Source organism: Garra rufa, chromosome 7 (assembly GCF_049309525.1).
Source record: "Garra rufa chromosome 7, GarRuf1.0, whole genome shotgun sequence".
NCBI classification, from domain to species: domain Eukaryota; kingdom Metazoa; phylum Chordata; class Actinopteri; order Cypriniformes; family Cyprinidae; genus Garra; species Garra rufa.
Window position 1 is genome coordinate 46129837 of NC_133367.1, and position 19041 is coordinate 46148877.

At 40.9% G+C, this 19041-nt stretch overlaps 1 protein-coding gene across 1 annotated transcript in view; it reads right to left on the reverse strand.

Moving 5' to 3' along the window:
* Positions 1–18540, reverse strand: part of LOC141338192 (oxysterol-binding protein-related protein 6-like) — a 53771-nt gene extending 35231 nt beyond the window's left edge. The window contains exons 1-4 of the mRNA XM_073843745.1: positions 18532–18540; positions 17474–17663; positions 17150–17288; positions 16171–16328 (exon numbers count right to left, since the gene is read on the reverse strand). Of these exons, the coding sequence (XP_073699846.1) occupies positions 16171–16328; positions 17150–17288; positions 17474–17663; positions 18532–18540 (496 nt within the window). The remainder of the gene's footprint in view (positions 1–16170; positions 16329–17149; positions 17289–17473; positions 17664–18531) is intronic.
* Between the last annotated feature and the right edge of the window lie 501 nt (positions 18541–19041).

The window sequence follows — 19041 nt, forward strand, 5'->3', positions numbered from 1 at the left end:
AGTCTTTCCCTTTCCTCTTCCCTCTCAGCCTGTTCTTTCAGAAAATCAAGGAGAGCCTGGCTGTCCCTCGACGGCTGACTACTGCTCTTGGCTTCATCAGAAGGGGGCTGGCGTGCTGACTGAGCCACCTGTAGTGGCAGTCAGGTTTGATGTGACAACCAGGGGCAGACTGATTGAGTGCTGCATCCATGGCAGTGTACCACTACCGGCCTCTACCCCTTTCCCTGTAGGTGGGTCCCTAAGCTCCTGAAATATCTGACATACCCATATGTTGTTTCAAACCAGTAATTTATTGATTGATTGATTGACTGATTCACTCTACACAAAGGAAGATGTTTTGAAGAATATTTGTGACCCTGGACCACAAATTAGTCCAGTTGCTGGGGTATATTTATAGCAATAGGCAAAAATACATTGTATGGGTCAAAATCATTGATTTTTATTTTATGGTAAAAATCATTAGGAAATTACATTATTAAGAACTTCATTTGGACAACTTTAAAGGTGATTTTCTCAATATTCTGATTTTTTGCACCCTCAGATTCCAGGTTTTCAAACACCAGATATTGTCCTATCCTAACATGCATCAATGGAAAGCTTATTTATTCAGCTTTCAGATGATGCATAAATCTCGATTTTGAAAAATTGACCCTTATGACTGGTTTTGTGATCCAGGGTCACATTTGTTAATTAAACAGTTTGGGGGCACCAGACTTCTTTAGTATGAAAAAATTTATATTAGAAATCAGTGGTACCTCAGAACTGTTTGGTTACAAATATTCTTAACAATATCTTCCTGGGTAGAGCAAAAAAATGTATACAGGTATGGAACAACTTGTGGGGGAGTAAAGGACATAATTTTAATTTTAGGGTGAACTATTCTTTTTATCATCTCAAAATAAACTATGCAAGATAAAATGTAATGGCCTATGCATCCATGATAACTTTCATATAAGACCAGTTAGTCTTTACACAAATCTTGGTATGGGTCTTTCGGTAACAGAAGCAGAGGAACAGGCAGATTACCTTGTATTTGTCCTTCAGATTGCTCCATTTCGTCTTGGCCTGTTTGGCCGTTATGGCCAAACCAGAAGTGGAAACAAAGTGCCTAGACAAAATAAAAATAGAGATTGACATGATATAAACCTTCAGACATGCAGGGAATGATACAAGCAATCAAAATCAATACTCACTCCCATCCACTTTTGCAGGAGTTGCGCCTCCCTGTGAAAAGACTGAGAAGAATTTTTATTATATTCTGACATCGCGATTCAATTGAAGATTATTCGATCTGTGTTTGTCACACAATAAAATGATTTACATGGTCAGATTCTTGAGAATGAGCACTTTCTTGTGATAAATGGCTTGTCTGTTTTGTGAAAAATATAAGAAAAACACATTCTTTGTAATAATTCTTCACAATCATTAGGCGGAAATTTGTGTGGAACAACATAAATTCTAAGCATCATTTTACTACTTTATGTATCAAGTTATGGTATTCCTCGTAAAGAGGAGACTCTAAGCTTTCAAATGAGATCACATATGGGCTGATACTATATGAGGAAGGTCATGTAAATGAAGCATCAACATTTTGAAACAATTTTGTTTCAAATGAGTTTAAGAGGTTTAAAAAAAAAAACAAGTTTTAAGCAACCATTATAGTGGTCAGTGTTCGCATTAGTTGGGCTCTTGACCCTTAAATCTTCAATATTATTATTATAGTCTTGTTTGGCTGCTGTATTTGAGTTAAAACAGCCAGACATAAGCTCATGTCATCAGGTGATGATTATGTTTTAACATATTCATTGTTTGACGTGAATCACCTAGTGTCTAATCTCTTTAGTTTTTTTTCCCCTGTTGTAATAGCCGTGACTAGTGATGGGTCATTTTTGAACGATTCGTTCATTTTGAACGAATCATTATGTGACTCGAGAAGAACGAGTCGTCTCGGGGAATGATTCGTTCAGTCGCGCATGCGCAATTGCGCAACTATGAACGAAGGACTCAAACCCGAAGACTCGAGAGATGAACTAATCAATTCTGTTTCCGGCTCCAGCAGTATAGGTTAAGCGTATGGGGCTGTCACGTGATGAACGAACGACTCGGACCCGAAGACTCGAGAGATGAACTAATCAATTCTGTTTCCGGCTCCAGCAGCATAGGTTAAGCGTATGGGGCTGTCACGTGATGAACGAACGACTCGGACCCGAAGACTCGAGAGATGAACTAATCAATTCTGTTTCCGGCTCCAGCAGCATAGGTTAAGCGTATGGGGTTGTCACGTGATGAACGAACGACTCGGACCCGAAGACTCGAGAGATGAACTAATCAATTCTGTTTCCGGCTCCAGCAGCATAGGTTAAGCGTATGGGGCTGTCACGTGATGAACGAACGACTCGGACCCGAAGACTCGAGAGATGAACTAATCAATTCTGTTTCCGGCTCCAGCAGCATAGGTTAAGCGTATGGGGCTGTCACGTGATGAACGAACGACTCGGACCCGAAGACTCGAGAGATGAACTAATCAATTCTGTTTCCGGCTCCAGCAGCATAGGTTAAGCGTATGGGGCTGTCACGTGATGAACGAACGACTCGGACCCGAAGACTCGAGAGATGAACTAATCAATTCTGTTTCCGGCTCCAGCAGCATAGGTTAAGCGTATGGGGCTGTCACGTGATGAACGAACGACTCGGACCCGAAGACTCGAGAGATGAACTAATCAATTCTGTTTCCGGCTCCAGCAGCATAGGTTAAGCGTATGGGGTTGTCACGTGATGAACGAACGACTCGGACCCGAAGACTCGAGAGATGAACTAATCAATTCTGTTTCCGGCTCCAGCAGCATAGGTTAAGCGTATGGGGTTGTCACGTGATGAACGAACGACTCGGACCCGAAGACTCGAGAGATGAACTAATCAATTCTGTTTCCGGCTCCAGCAGCATAGGTTAAGCGTATGGGGTTGTCACGTGATGAACGAACGACTCGGACCCGAAGACTCGAGAGATGAACTAATCAATTCTGTTTCCGGCTCCAGCAGCATAGGTTAAGCGTATGGGGCTGTCACGTGATGAACGAACGACTCGGACCCGAAGACTCGAGAGATGAACTAATCAATTCTGTTTCCGGCTCCAGCAGCATAGGTTAAGCGTATGGGGTTGTCACGTGATGAACGAACGACTCGGACCCGAAGACTCGAGAGATGAACTAATCAATTCTGTTTCCGGCTCCAGCAGCATAGGTTAAGCGTATGGGGCTGTCACGTGATGAACGAACGACTCGGACCCGAAGACTCGAGAGATGAACTAATCAATTCTGTTTCCGGCTCCAGCAGCATAGGTTAAGCGTATGGGGTTGTCACGTGATGAACGAACGACTCGGACCCGAAGACTCGAGAGATGAACTAATCAATTCTGTTTCCGGCTCCAGCAGTATAGGTTAAGCGTATGGAGCTGTCACGTGATGAACGAACGACTCAAACCCGAAGACTCGAGAGATGAACTAATCAATTCTATTTCCGGCTCCAGCAGCATAGGTTAAGCGTATGGAGCTGTCACGTGATGAACGAACGACTCAAACCCGAAAGACTCGAGAGATGAACTAATCAATTCTATTTCCGGCTCCAGCAGCATAGGTTAAGCGTATGGAGCTGTCACGTGATGAACGAACGACTCAAACCCGAAAGACTCGAGAGATGAACTAATCAATTCTATTTCCGGCTCCAGCAGCATAGGTTAAGCGTATGGAGCTGTCACGTGATGAACGAACGACTCAAACCCGAAAGACTCGAGAGATGAACTAATCAATTCTATTTCCGGCTCCAGCAGCATAGGTTAAGCGTATGGGGTTGTCACGTGATGAACGAACGACTCAAACCCGAAAGACTCGAGAGATGAACTAATCAATTCTCTTTCCGGCTCCAGCAGCATAGGTTAAGCGTATGGAGCTGTCACGTGATGAACGAACGACTCAAACCCGAAAGACTCGAGAGATGAACTAATCAATTCTATTTCCGGCTCCAGCAGCATAGGTTAAGCGTATGGGGTTGTCACGTGATGAACGAACGACTCAAACCCGAAAGACTCGAGAGATGAACTAATCAATTCTCTTTCCGGCTCCAGCAGCATAGGTTAAGCGTATGGAGCTGTCACGTGATGAACGAACGACTCAAACCCGAAAGACTCGAGAGATGAACTAATCAATTCTATTTCCGGCTCCAGCAGCATAGGTTAAGCGTATGGGGTTGTCACGTGATGAACGAACGACTCAAACCCGAAAGACTCGAGAGATGAACTAATCAATTCTATTTCCGGCTCCAGCAGCATAGGTTAAGCGTATGGAGCTGTCACGTGATGAACGAACGACTCAAACCCGAAAGACTCGAGAGATGAACTAATCAATTCTATTTCCGGCTCCAGCAGCATAGGTTAAGCGTATGGGGTTGTCACGTGATGAACGAACGACTCAAACCCGAAAGACTCGAGAGATGAACTAATCAATTCTCTTTCCGGCTCCAGCAGCATAGGTTAAGCGTATGGAGCTGTCACGTGATGAACGAACGACTCAAACCCGAAAGACTCGAGAGATGAACTAATCAATTCTCTTTCCGGCTCCAGCAGCATAGGTTAAGCGTATGGGGCTGTCACGTGATGAACGAACGACTCAAACCCGAAGACTCGAGAGATGAACTAATCAATTCTGTTTCCAGCTCAGGCAGCATAGGTTAAGAGTATGGGGCTGTCACGTGATGAACGAACGACTCGGACCCGAAGACTCGAGAGATGAACTAATCAATTCTGTTTCCGGCTCCAGCAGCATAGGTTAAGCGTATGGGGCTGTCACGTGATGAACGAACGACTCAAACCCGAGGACTCGAGAGATGAACTAATCAATTCTATTTCCGGCTCCAGCAGCATAGGTTAAGCGTATGGGGCTGTCACGTGATGAACGAACGACTCAAACCCGAGGACTCGAGAGATGAACTAATCAATTCTGTTTCCGGCTCAGGCAGCATAGGTTAAGGTTATGGGGCTGTCACGTGATGAACGAACGACTCAAACCCGAAAGACTCGAGAGATGAACTAATCAATTCTATTTCCGGCTCCAGTAGCATAGGTTAAGCGTATGGAGCTGTCACGTGATGAACGAACGACTCAAACCCGAAAGACTCGAGAGATGAACTAATCAATTCTATTTCCGGCTCCAGCAGCATAGGTTAAGCGTATGGAGCTGTCACGTGATGAACGAACGACTCAAACCCGAAAGACTCGAGAGATGAACTAATCAATTCTATTTCCGGCTCCAGCAGCATAGGTTAAGCGTATGGGGCTGTCACGTGATGAACGAACGACTCGGACCCGAAGACTCGAGAGATGAACTAATCAATTCTGTTTCCGGCTCCAGCAGCATAGGTTAAGCGTATGGGGTTGTCACGTGATGAACGAACGACTCGGACCCAAAGACTCGAGAGATGAACTAATCAATTCTCTTTCCGGCTCAGACTGCGTTAGTTAAGCTTATATAGGTTTGTCACGTAATGAACGAACGACTCGAACCCGGACAGATAGAAGTGAGGGAGCTAATCATGAAGACCCAGGTAAACAATGCATAAATCATTTGTTTCTAATAGCTTATAGTTTTGTCTTGTTTGTAGTGTGATCAAAGTTATATAAACGTGTATGAGCATTACATGTGAAGTAAAACGTAGCTTTTTAATTATATTTTGGTAAAATGAACGAAATGACTCGAAAAAAGATTTGTTCATTTTGCTGAACGAGACTCAAAGATCCGAGTCGGTAAAATGATCCGAACTTCCCATCACTAGCCGTGACAACGCACAGAAGATCCAGTGCTTCCTATACATTTTGGAAAGATTTTTTTACGACCTGTTTAAATATAAAAAAAAAGTGCTTCACAAAGGCACACATAGACATCAAGAACCAGCCCATGAATCTCAACTATGGTGACAAAGGCATATTCAGGTAAACAGATCAACTCTGAACTCTCATCATTTATTCATGCCGCAATGCATGATGGGAGTCATGGATGAGTTCTGATTGGCTACAACACGCTTTTTGATGGTCACCATTGTTGTGATGCTCACGCTGATTCTTCATGTCTGTGTGTCTACATTAAAATAAACTCTTTTTTCATCATCTGTCTGATTATGCCAAAACCGATTGTTCTTTTGTTCACAGTTTCTTGTAGTCTGTAAGGAAATCATATGTCAAATACTCAAGTCACTATATGATGATTATGTCAAACACAGTCAATGCCACCTGATGACTTCTGCTCTTGGCTTGTCTGGCTGTTATAACTCAGTAATTGCAGCAAAACAAGACCTAATGTTGAAGATTTAAAGGTCCACTGAAGTGCCTTGAAACACGCAGCGTTATTCTATGTGGTGACATACTTTTAACTGAAACAAAAACATCGCCCAGCCCCGTCCGCTAATTTTGAATACCCAATAGCGTTCCATTAATATCTGCTCGGGCCAGAGCCTTTGAGCTCGGTAAAGCCGCATTTGTAAGCTTATGACAGCCACAGACTAATAAATTACCCCACAGATTCAATATGAAACTCTTGCTAAAACGAAATAGTGATCATAATCATGCTGAGGCTGTGTAGTTTAATACATCCCTGTCACACGGACGGACTGAGACGTGCGGATCCATTTGCAGCATTTTATTCAGGCAAACAAACACAAAGGGGCAGGCAGAAATCGTGGTCAAATACAGGCAGAAGGTCGGGGCTGGCAGCGAGAATCAAACACGGGAGGGAGTCCAGGAATCAAACACGGGAAAACAAACACGGGAAGAAACGCTCAGAAATGCAGCTGTGTGTGTGAGTGGCATATAAGCTGTCCGTGTGATGAGCTGCAGGTGTGTGTGTGTGAATGAGCTGCAGGTGTGAGCAGTGATCAGTGCAGTGAGAAACAGGGAGCAGGTGAATGCAGTGATTAGTGCAGTGGCTTGTGGGGAATGAAGTCCATGATGTGTAGTGCAAGAGTTAATGACAGGACGACTCAATTCATGACAGAGCCCCCCCCCGGGCAGACAGGAATCTCAGGATGGCTGGGCGGAACCAGCGGAGGCTCTGGAAGACTGGGCTGAACCAGCGGAGGCTCTGGAAGGCTGGGCTGAACCAGCGGAGGCTCTGGAAGGCTGGGCTGAACCAGCGGAGGCTCTGGAAGGCCAGGCTGAACCAGCGGAGGCTCTGGAAGGCCGGGCTGAACCAGCGGAGGCTCTGGAAGGCCAGGCTGAACCAGCGGAGGTTCTGGAAGGCTGGGCGGAACCAGCGGAGGCTCTGGAAGACTGGGCTGAACCAGCGGAGGCTCTGGAAGGCTGGGCTGAACCAGCGGAGGCTCTGGAAGGCCAGGCTGAACCAGCGGAGGCTCTGGAAGGCCGGGCTGAACCAGCGGAGGCTCTGGAAGGCCAGGCTGAACCAGCGGAGGCTCTGGAAGGCCGGGCTGAACCAGCGGAGGTTCTGGAAGGCTGGGCTGAACCAGCGGAGGCTCTGGAAGGCTGGGCTGAACCAGCGGAGGCTCTGGAAGGCCAGGCTGAACCAGCGGAGGTTCTGGAAGGCTGGGCTGAACCAGCGGAGGCTCTGGAAGGCCAGGCTGAACCAGCGGAGGTTCTGGAAGGCTGGGCTGAACCAGCGGAGGCTCTGGACGGCTGGACGGGAGACCAGCTGCTCGAGCCGACAACAGCGGTGGGTCCTCCACGCTAGACACCAACCACCTTGAGACAGAATGGACCTGATGAAGTGCAGATGTAGGGACCATCTTGGCGACAGGCTCTGGCGTGGCGACCATCTTGGCGACAGGCTCTGGCGTGGCGGCCATCTTGGCGACAGGCCCCGGCGTGGCAGCCATCTAGTGAGCGGACTCTGGAAGGGCGGCCATCTTGTGAACAGGCTCTGGAAGGGCAGCCATCTCGTGCAGTGACTCTGGACTGTGTTTACGTGTGTGTGTGTGTGTGTGTGCTATTTGCATAGCGTTTGAAAGCTATTTCACTAATATTTCATATAAGTTCTACCCTCCATCTACCTCCATCCCTCCACCCCCCATCTCCACCGATTTTTCCTTACCTTTTTCTAGATCGAGACTGTTAAGGAAGCAGACTGACAAGACAGGTAAGTGAAAACGTAATAAGGTTTATTGATTTGCAGCAGAGCAATGTAGAAGATGACGTGCAGAACCAGGTAAGTGAACTGTCCAGAAGTTAGATGTAGAATGGATGTTAGACGGATGGCTGAAGTAGTACTTTTCCCTCTTTGCAGGAACGAAGATCGGAGGATGTCAAAGGAAGGACTGGATGCAGACTTATGGCACACACGCACACTGGAGGCGGTGATCTGCTGGCGAGACAGACTGGACTGGGAATAGACGACAAGACAGGTAAGTAGTCACAGGTAAGTATTCAGAGTAAACTCGAGAACTTGGATGGAGTCCTGAGTGAGTCCGCTTTTGGATTAACGAGCCCGGACAATGGTGACTGTGTGTGGTGTGCTTATATGGGTGCCGTGATGATTGCGTGCAGGTGTGACTGATTAGTATTCAGGTGAGAGCGATCTTTGGGTGAGTGAGGTGGAAGAACCTGGCCAATCCGTGACAGAGACTGCCAATTACCATACTGCTGGCGAGTGTGATATCGTGGTCCATGAACTTCACTGGCAGATGAGGATGGCATCGTTTGCCTGTTATTGATGCTTTGTACGCCAGAAGTCGATGGCCTAAACAAAGTATGCAATTCAGACTCTGTTTCTGACTGCAGTTGACCGGAAGGCGATACATTAAATTCAACTGAATTAGCAATTGATCTTATAATAGTGGGCGAAGCAAGAACATTTAGCAAAATGCTAATTGCTTCAGTTGTAGCACAATCCCTATCCATCATTGCAACCGCAGCAAATAGGCAGGTTACTTCTAGTTACGCTCAAACGGCTTCCGTTTGCACTGAAAAATCCACGCACATCCACGCATTTTGTTCATAGGTGTATATGCAAGGATCAAGATTGTATGTACATGCAAGTATGTATAGGTGTGTCTGCATGCAGCGAGTTTATATAGTTATATAGTTTTTTGTTGTTGTAGGTGTATATGCATGGATCAAGTTCAAATGTACAAGCGTGTGTGTCTGGGTGTATGCTCGTCTCAAGTTTGTGTATATGCAAGTTATTCACAAGTGTTTATGCATTCTTTACTAACATAAGATGTATTGGTGTGGATTTCATATATATATATATTTGAACATCCAATAGTATACATGTATATGTGAGTAAATTATAGGTGTATATGCATGTGTTTTGTGTATGTATTGATAAGCAAAGTTTGATTTAAATCCTACGTGGCGCCTCATAGACCCATTATTGATGACTGAGTATAAAAACTCACAATAATTAAGCACTAAATTAGCATTTAAGAATGATTTAATGTTACACTGAAAACTTTACCATCAAAGGAATAAATTCAACTTTAAAATACATTAAAATAGAAAACAGCTGTTGTAATTAAATAAATTAAAAACTATTTATATTGTATTTAATTCTAATAATAATTATAGTATAAATATTACTGTTTTACTGTATTTTTGATTAAATAAATGCAGCCTTGGTGAACATAAATGTCTTTCCTCTTGGAGTCACGATTGGTCAGCAGCTGAACCCACAGTCTGATTTTTGAGTCTTCAAAAATTACCCAAAGATAAATAAATAAATCTAATTTATTTATTCAATAAAAATGATAAATCAGCAACATTATATGACAGGTGATAATTTTTATTTATTTTATTCAACACATCATGTAACATTTCAAACAGTACATCAATTACTGTTATGACAAATATAATGACTTAGAAATATGGCATACATAAAAATAAAATAATAACATAAATAAATATAAGTAAATATAAATATAACATAAAGTGTGCCATTCTTATAAGATCAAATTTCCTGCTGTATTGCAGTGACAGATAAAAGAAAAAATAATACGCATAAAACTAAAATCTAAAAAATTGTCAGTAAAAGTACACTGCAAAAAACTAAAAACGAAAGTTTTCAGAATAGCAAACAATGATCACGGATCAAAAAATAACAAGTGTACATCAAAAATGTAATAAATGTAATGTTTCTTACTCTCAGTGCTCTCAGACAATTTTTGCTCATATTTCGATTTATTTGTATGCTTATGCTGTTTGTCACTAGGCTTTTGTTTCCAGGTTTTGCACTTGCTTTTCCAAATGTGGCGGTTAGAGTTTGATGTAAATCAGGGCAGGCTTAAGCGTCATCACTGGTCCACCAGTTCTAGATTGACAGCTCCTCCTCGAGCCAATCAGTCGAAGAGGGGCGTCAACGTCACTCCACGCGCCTCATCAGCTGCCGATGCTCGCTGTTCACTTGCAGGTGAAAATGGCCATCCGTCAGCTGGGGACATCTTTCCATGCAGCACACTGTGTCTGTCTGTCTGTCACTGATGTACTCCTGACTGGCCATCCATTAACATTGAACCAAACTATCCTAGCCATAACCCGTCGCCATTATCTTCACCATCTTTAGTCTACGTTCACATCGTGAAAGGGAGCAGCCAGTCGGCCATATTGGCGGCACTGAACGTAAACAATACCACTGAACCAAATGAAACTCACATATTTCCCTAATTATTGCTGCTGAAAATGGTCAATTATTGTCATGTTTTAGGCTGTGCTAATCGGTCGGACCGGGAAAAACATTTGGAGTACTATAGACTGACAAAATTTAAAAAACTGTCTGAGGAACAAAAGGTGTTTGTGGTTGAAACTGAACTAGAATTTCTCGGACAAAAAAACTTGATAACATTCACGTTTGTTCGTATGATTTCCAGTCTAGGAGTTAAAATATTAGTCTAATATCTTAATTAAAGGGGTTTGAAATAGAACATGCTCTCATGTTTGGTTCAAAAAACGCATTATTTTTGACATAATTTACATTATTACAATACCTTTCTCCCAAACCTGGCACAAATGCCTGGATTAGTTCTGTTTTTGATGAAGGCCCGACACAGTACTGCTACGCCTCACATCACACACTGACTCAAATTCAAAAAGTGAAGAAGCATAATTAACCCTTTCATACTACGTATCTTAACTTTAGTTCGTCAAAATATTGTGCCCTTTCCTGCTCACTAAGTCCATCTCTCTGTGATTTAGCTGCTTCCACATGATTTTGTGTGGTTTAGACAGCATACATTAGCAGAATAACCTATTTAGTAGTATATTAACCGTGCAATCCATGCTGTTGTTTACATCCGAGTATCACCAATATGGCCGCGCATCCGTTTAACTGACCAAATCATGACATAAACTCAAACCTACTACTGAATAATCCACTTTATTCCTCACTAAATGAATCAGCCATTTAAATTAATAATTTAATTAAATGTCTTACTCTAAAAATAGTAACTTGCTGCCACCTACTGGCTGTTTTACTTACTTACTTTCGTATACTCACTATATTCAAACTTTATATATTTAAAACATCTATATGATAGTTTTAAGCAATTACATATGTAGCTTTGTAAACAAATAAATCATTGTGTTTATCAAATGCACGTGCCTCTGTAACTGCTTCTCTGTAAAACTATAGACCAATTTAGAGGAGACCTCACAGTTAAGTCTCTTGCAGCTGCGCACACATAGTGGTTGCAGAAAAACACCGGGAAAAATATGTATTTCTGTGCCTTTTGATGTCAAAATCTGAATGCAAATCATTTTTATACAACACTGTCATCAAGACGCCATTTGAAGCTAAAAATGTTTAAACGGGCAAACTATGGATGAAAACTGCTTGCTTTACTTTTAAACCATGAATTTGATTTAAACAATGGGTCTATATAATATTCACATGTTGTTAACAGGGGCCACATTGTATTAGCCCTACAGTTACAGCATGATATATTATCTAAACCTATTACTATTAACATTTTTACATAACATTTATTTATTTTAATCTTACAATTCAGTTTTTTTTTTTTGTTTTTTTTTTTGAAAATGCAAGTTTATATCTCCTAATTCGGACTTTATAACTCGATTTAACTAAAAAATAGTGAGTTTTCTGCCACCAGATGGGCTCTACCCATAAAAAAAACGTCATCCCTGTTTCGGATCTGTAAGGTCCACTATCTAAGGTCAATTTAGTTGAATATCAGTGCTTATCGATGTGGGACAAGCTCTTGTAATGAGCAGAGGACATTTAAAAAATGGCATCTAATCAATATAAACTATAATTGTTTTCAAATCGAACTCTTTTGTACCGTATCTGTATAATTCTCTAGCCATAAAGGCTATCCCTCCCGAATGTTTACAAACCTATAATTGGTCTATAGTTTTCAGTGATCAGTTGGCTGAGTCATTGCATAAGCATTACATTCATTCATAATAAATAATTTACTCATTTAAGGTGTATGGGTTGCCAGGTTGGCATACAGCAGTGACAGACAGGTAAGGAATAATTGACGACGGGACATTGACATGAAGCAGAGTTGCTGTTACTCCTCAGGTGTGCATTATTTTCATAGAATTCAACGGACTGAAGTCAATCAACCGACGACAAACTGGCCCATGCACGCAGATATCCATGCCTTCCCGCGTTTGTATATTTAACTGCAACACGCACATCACGCAGCCTTTAACCCAGAAGTGTCAGCATGCAGTTGAGGTGGGCTATGAAAAAATGACGAAACCAGTGGTCAAACGCTATGAAAATAATACTCGCTATGATGCACCCGTATGCCGCACTTGGAATCTTTATGTGAAGATGCTTAAATAAATATGTTCATAAAGCATTAACGTATATATTTACTTATAAAGCTTGTTGCAGTGTATGAGTATAGTTGTATAGTTAACTGTGTTGTACATGCAACTGGCTTTCAAAAATAGTAATGCGCCCCAGTAGAGCTTTGGGTCTAGAACTGCCCCTGGTCTGTGTGTCTATCAAAAGAGATCGACAGCAGTGTCTCTACTAATAGTGAAACTTTAAGTTCATTTTCTTCAAGACCATTTGTGTGTGATAGCTGTCATGTAGTCTTTAAGTTGTTATGCGTATGCTAACATGTGTGTAAACTGTATGTGTGTGCGTCTGTGAGGGAGAGAGTATGGGAGAAATAACAGATGTGCTTTCCGTACATAATAAAACGTAATTTTTTGGCAAAAATCGTCTATCGTTTTATCCTATTGTTTACGGTGTTTGGATTTTTGGTTATTTTGCTGTTTTAGGCTGTAAGGACCTTTGAAATAACTGAAATCGTGTGGCGAAGTGATATAGACATGTAATGCGGTTAAGTGTTGTCTGGAACTACGTTCGCCGTGTGTTTCTCTGAAAATAATGCACACCTCTAGAACGTCCGTCTGCCCCGTAGTATAAACACATAAACGCCTTATTCAACCAGCCGCCATTTTGAATCGAAACAAGGCTGTGAGGGATAGCAGTCCAGCAGCGTCCACTGTGGCGTATTGTTGTGTACTGAGATGCCAATCGAATAACCGTAAAATAATACGTCATTTCACAATTTTTAAAGGGCCATAGAATGCATTGAAACAATGTTTTAAATTGTTCTCTGATATCTACATAGAAGGTATATGGCATAGGAAAGGGCAAATTCTCCAGAAATGGTTTAACAGCTCCATTTACAACCCTAGGATTTGTCCCTAGAATCAAATGTTCTGTTATTGCCTTATTTGGAATATTCGTGAATATTAATGAAGAGCTCTGCTCTGATTGGCTGTTTCACAGAGCTGCTCATCTCAGTAGCTGCCACATAAAGGAAATATTTATTTAACTATGGAGCTTTAATATGCAGTTTGTTGAATCTGCCGTTTTGAATCCACAACATTTTACTCTCTCTATTGTGATGCATGTGCTCTGTGTAACGTTATACTGCAGCGACACAAGCACTTACCACACAAGATTAGATGCTGTCAGCGGTGAATAGGATCTGGAAATCATTCAAAGAGATGACCTATTTTCCGGTGGTCTTTTGCAAACACCAGATTTATATAAGAAGGAGGAAATGGTGGTGTTTGAGACTCATGGTGTGTCATGTCCATGTACTGAACTGTTATTATTCAACTATGCCAAGGTAAACACAGTTTTCCATTCTATGGCACCTTTAACAGGACAACAAGCTCCAGAAAACATGGATTGTTCGACGGGACATATGTGACCCTGGACCACAAAACCAGTCATAAGGTTAAATTTTACAAAACTGAGATGTATACATCATATGGAAGCTCAATAAATAAGCTTTCTATTGATGTATGGTTTGTTAGGATAGGACAATATTTGGCCGAGACACAACTATTTGAAAATCTGGAATCTGAGGGTGCAAAAAAATCTAAATACTGAGAAAAAGTTGTCCAAATTAAGTTCTTAACGAAAGTCATGTTACTAATCAAAAATTACATTTGATATATTTATGGTATGAATTTTACAAAAATCTTCATGGAACATGATGTTTACTTAATTTCCTAATGATTTTTGGCATAAAAGAAAAATCAATAATTTTGACCCATACAATGTATTTTTGACTTTAGCTACAAATATACCCCAGCGACTTAAGGTTTTGTGGTCCAGGGTCACATATGACCTAACTTTCAGGTAACAATATTGCATTTATTTAAGGAAAATGACTGTGGAAACTAGCCTTTTGGCTCGCTGTCCTCTAAACGCTTCTGATATCTGAATATCATTTTGCGATTTGCGATTACGGCAAACCAATAAATAAATGTTATCCTTTGATCTCTTTGCATAAAAATAATCTATCTACTATCTAATATAAAAACTTTCTACCCACTGTTACTTAACACATTGTCTGGAAAAGGCTTACGTCCTTTCTTTGTCCTGTGGAAATTTGTGAAATGATATATTCTCTATTTTTATGACTAAACCATCTACATCTCGGTACGCAACAATACGCCACAGTGGACGCTGCTGGACTGCTGTCCCTCACAGCCTCGTTTTCGATTCAAAATGGCGGCGGGCTGAATAAGGCGTATAACAGTGTCCTGTGTGGAAAGATGTTTCCCCAGCTGACGGTTATCCATTCACCTGCGCAAGTGAACAGCAAGGTGAGCGTCGGCAGCTCAATGAGGTGCGCTGGAGTGACGTTTGACGCCCCTCTTCGACTGACTGGCTAGAAGAGGAGCTGTCAATCCAGAACTAATGAACCAATGATGACGCTTGAGCCCGCCCTGATTTACATGAACCTCCAACCGCAACATTTGGAAAAGCAGGCGCAGAACAAGGAAACAAAAGCAAAGTCAAAAACAGAAAGCACAAAAACAAATATAACCAAGGAGAATGTTTTTGTATGATTTTGTGTCTAAAGTTTTGATTTACGCATATTATTTTTCGATCCGTGACCATTGTTTGTTATTCTGAAAACAATACTTTCATTTTAAAATTTTGTGCATTACATTTGACTAGTTTTTAAATATAAGTTTCACGCTTATTATAATAATATCCATGACTTGCAATACTTTTAGCAGAAATTTGACCCCATACATACTGGAAATTCTTGGACCACGATGACAGTTGACAAGGCGTTTTGGGACTGTCCAGGTGCTAGCAAGGCTTTCCAGCTCCAAAAGACACAAAGGCATGGATGGCTGGCCATTCACATCTGCTGAAGGAAGATCTGTGGCTTTTTTTTTTTTTTAGAATGATTTCATCCAATCCAATCCACCGGCTGTTGCAGGAGATGTTGAATCAGATCAGCAGCAATCTGTGCAAAATGATGAGGGACAGAGTCAGGTTACAAACTTTAACTTCACACCTGAGGATATCTTTGAAATAAGCTAAAGATTTGACTGTTCTAGACTATCCACCTTTGTCTTTGCGTATGAATTTGTAAAGTTTATTGGTTTGGCTTCTGGTCTCATCTACATCCAGATTTTTTTTTTTTGCTACTTGATATTGCAAATTGGTGTGTCTTAACGTATTATTTTAATGTATTATCTTAATTATGAACACACTAGGTTTAAGTGCAAACAGTGCACATTGTAATTCTTCTCATTATTTCCCTGTAGTGGATAATAAACCAGAAGTGTCACCCCTAGGCTGAGAAAAAAAAAAAGTTTTAATTTTAATTATTTTCCCACTTTACAATTGGTCTTTTTTGTAGTAAAGAATGCCATCTTACCGTCTGACAAGTCAGGCTCAAACCATTTATCCCGAACTATTTCCAGCAGGTCCTTCTTTTTGGGAAAGTGTCCGCACAACATTACGAACAGGACCACTCCCAGAGACCATACAGTAGCAGGTTTCCCATGAGAGACCAAGAGGTGTAGGATGAGCAGGCTAGAGAAAAGATCATTTTTAGGATTGTTAGATGAACGCGTTATACAGTTTACATCCTCATTTCAGAATCTGTCAAATGTTATTTTATCAAAACAAGACGGACCATACATAATGTGTTATTCTTCATTTAAAACAGACCTCAATAAGATATTTTACATAAAATATGTTTGCATATAGTTCCTGAGAAAATAGTTGAATTTATAAAAAATGACACTGTTCAAAAGTTTACATCCCTTTGATTCTCATCCCTTGTTTGTTCTTGTTGTTTAAATACACAAACATGCTGGAAAGGCAAAGAATTTGTGGGACCTGAAGGATTTTTCTGAAGAACAGCACACAGTTGAACAGGACAAAAAAGACTCATAAACCATCACTAAACAACAAAAGCTGTGGATCATTCCAGTAGCAACATGGTATTCAGAATCAAGTGTATGTAAACTTTCAAACAAGGTCATTTTTGTAAATTCAACTGTTATTTTCTCTTGTGGACTATATGCAAACCTTTGTTATGTGAAATCTCTTATTCACGTTCAGTGCTTAATAGATACGATTCCTCTTATTTTGGTAAAATCATTAACATTTTGCCGATTCTGAGGGAGATTTGAACTTTTGACATCAACTGTAGAAAATATAGATTCAGTTCAGTCTTCAACATACTGTGATGAAAAAGGTAGCCTACTTACAGTGTTGATTCACTCCATGTTCTTCGTCTTCTTGACAAATTGTATTGCCACCTGTTCAAAAACAACAAAGTGGTTCAAATTTCCATTTCAACATGTGGACGTGTGATCCATCAGGACTTGAAATGCACAGGACGATACCTCAAGGCCGTTCTCCAAGCGCTTCCCTCGCCAAGCATTCGGCTGACTTTATATCGAGTCAATATGTTCTGCTGATTGGAACGAGGATCCTGAAGACCATCGTCTGCTACAGCACAGTTGTCCCGCAAAAGACTTTGGTCTAAAAAATTGAACAAATTTGGCTGGTGGTAATAACTGTCTGCTTGATTTCATCTGCGTTTAAAATTTGGAATAAAAATCAGTTTCCAGCCTCAATCCTCAATGTGGATTTCAGCTTTTGGTAATTCATTCCACATCATCGACTAATTTCTAATAAAGTCCTTATTAATGGTGACCCATATTTACTGTGTGCTGTAGAGATCTTGATGCTCAGAGTTGAAGAGTTGATTGATTCACCATCAGCGCTTCTCTCGTCTTCTGCTGCCATAGTTTGGTCCTGCACTTGCTGAGCCTGACCTGCGCTGCCTTTCGTCTCAAAACTACTCTTCCTGCTCTTTTTCTCCTGACTATCATTTCCCTCACTAACGCTGGTGGACTGCACAAAAAACAGAAATCATCCACATACGAAATACTTAGACAAGATTTGGCTTTTTGAGATTTCTTTCAATGTCACATGTATACAAACAAGAGCACAAAAATATGTAAACATCTTACAAACGTGAATATATCTTCATATCTACAGTTGAGGTCAAAAGTTTACATACACCTTAGAGAATCTGCAAAATGCTTATTTTAGCAATATAAGACGGATCGTACAAAGTACTGAGCTGAATCAGATATTTCACATTAATAGTTAAAACGCTCACTGATGCTCCAGAGAGAAACACTATGCTTTAAGAGTCAGGGGTGAAAACTTTTGACAGAATGACAATGTGTACATTTTTATTTTTATTTTGCCTATATACAGTGTATATTAATTTAGTACTGACTTTCAAAAGCAGAAAAAACAGAAGATAGGTGTTTCCTATAAGACAAAATAAGTTAAATTAACTCTGATCTTCAGATTCAGAAGTTTTAATGCATTGTTTTTCCTTCTGGAGCATCACTGAGAGTTTGAACCTTGTAATAGTTGCATATGACTGAAAAGATGGATCTCAAAATCATACAGTCATTGTTGGAAAGGGTTCAAATACACAAAAATGCTGAAAAACCACAGAATTTGTGGAACAGAGGGTAGTTTTACTGTTCAGGACAAACAATGGACTCATGAACAACTATCACTAAACAAAAAACACAGCTGTGGATCTTTCAGGTCACAACACAGCATTAAAACAATGAGTAATTATGTATTAGTGAAATAACCAGATAAATACAGTAAGGAAAATAATAGCAATACCTTAAAGCCATCCTCCAAGCGTCTCCTTTCATAGCCAACGCTGTATCTTCCTCTCAGAGCACTTTACTGGCTTCATTCCTCAAAGTGTAGTCTTTAAAACAGATAATTGTAGTTGACATAAAATATCAAGAGCTGACAGTAGTTTATGAAACTGTCTTTGGTTATGGCAGTAAACGCACCTTCAGTCATCATGTCGACTTTAACTAAAGCTGGACTGGACTTTGGACCACTAAAAGTAGCCTTGTCCTTCTCCAAACTCTTCCTCCTCATCCTCCTCTCAAGCATTAACGGGCTGACGGTTGTTCAACGCCGCGTCGTGCTGAGTTTTGGGAGGGTAATAATCGATGTTCACTTGAATAAGTCGCTGTAAATGTGTAAAAGTGCTGAATGAGAATCAAACACTATGCAGTCTGTGAGCGCGAACTCAAGTAATGCAAAGTTAGCTCTGCTCGCGACTGGAGAATGTTGTGATTCAGTTATAACGTCATCGCCATAGCAACGGCTAGTTGCGTACTTTAAAAAATATATGATAATAAATGTTTATGCATTTGTTATAGAATTATTAAATAATAATTCA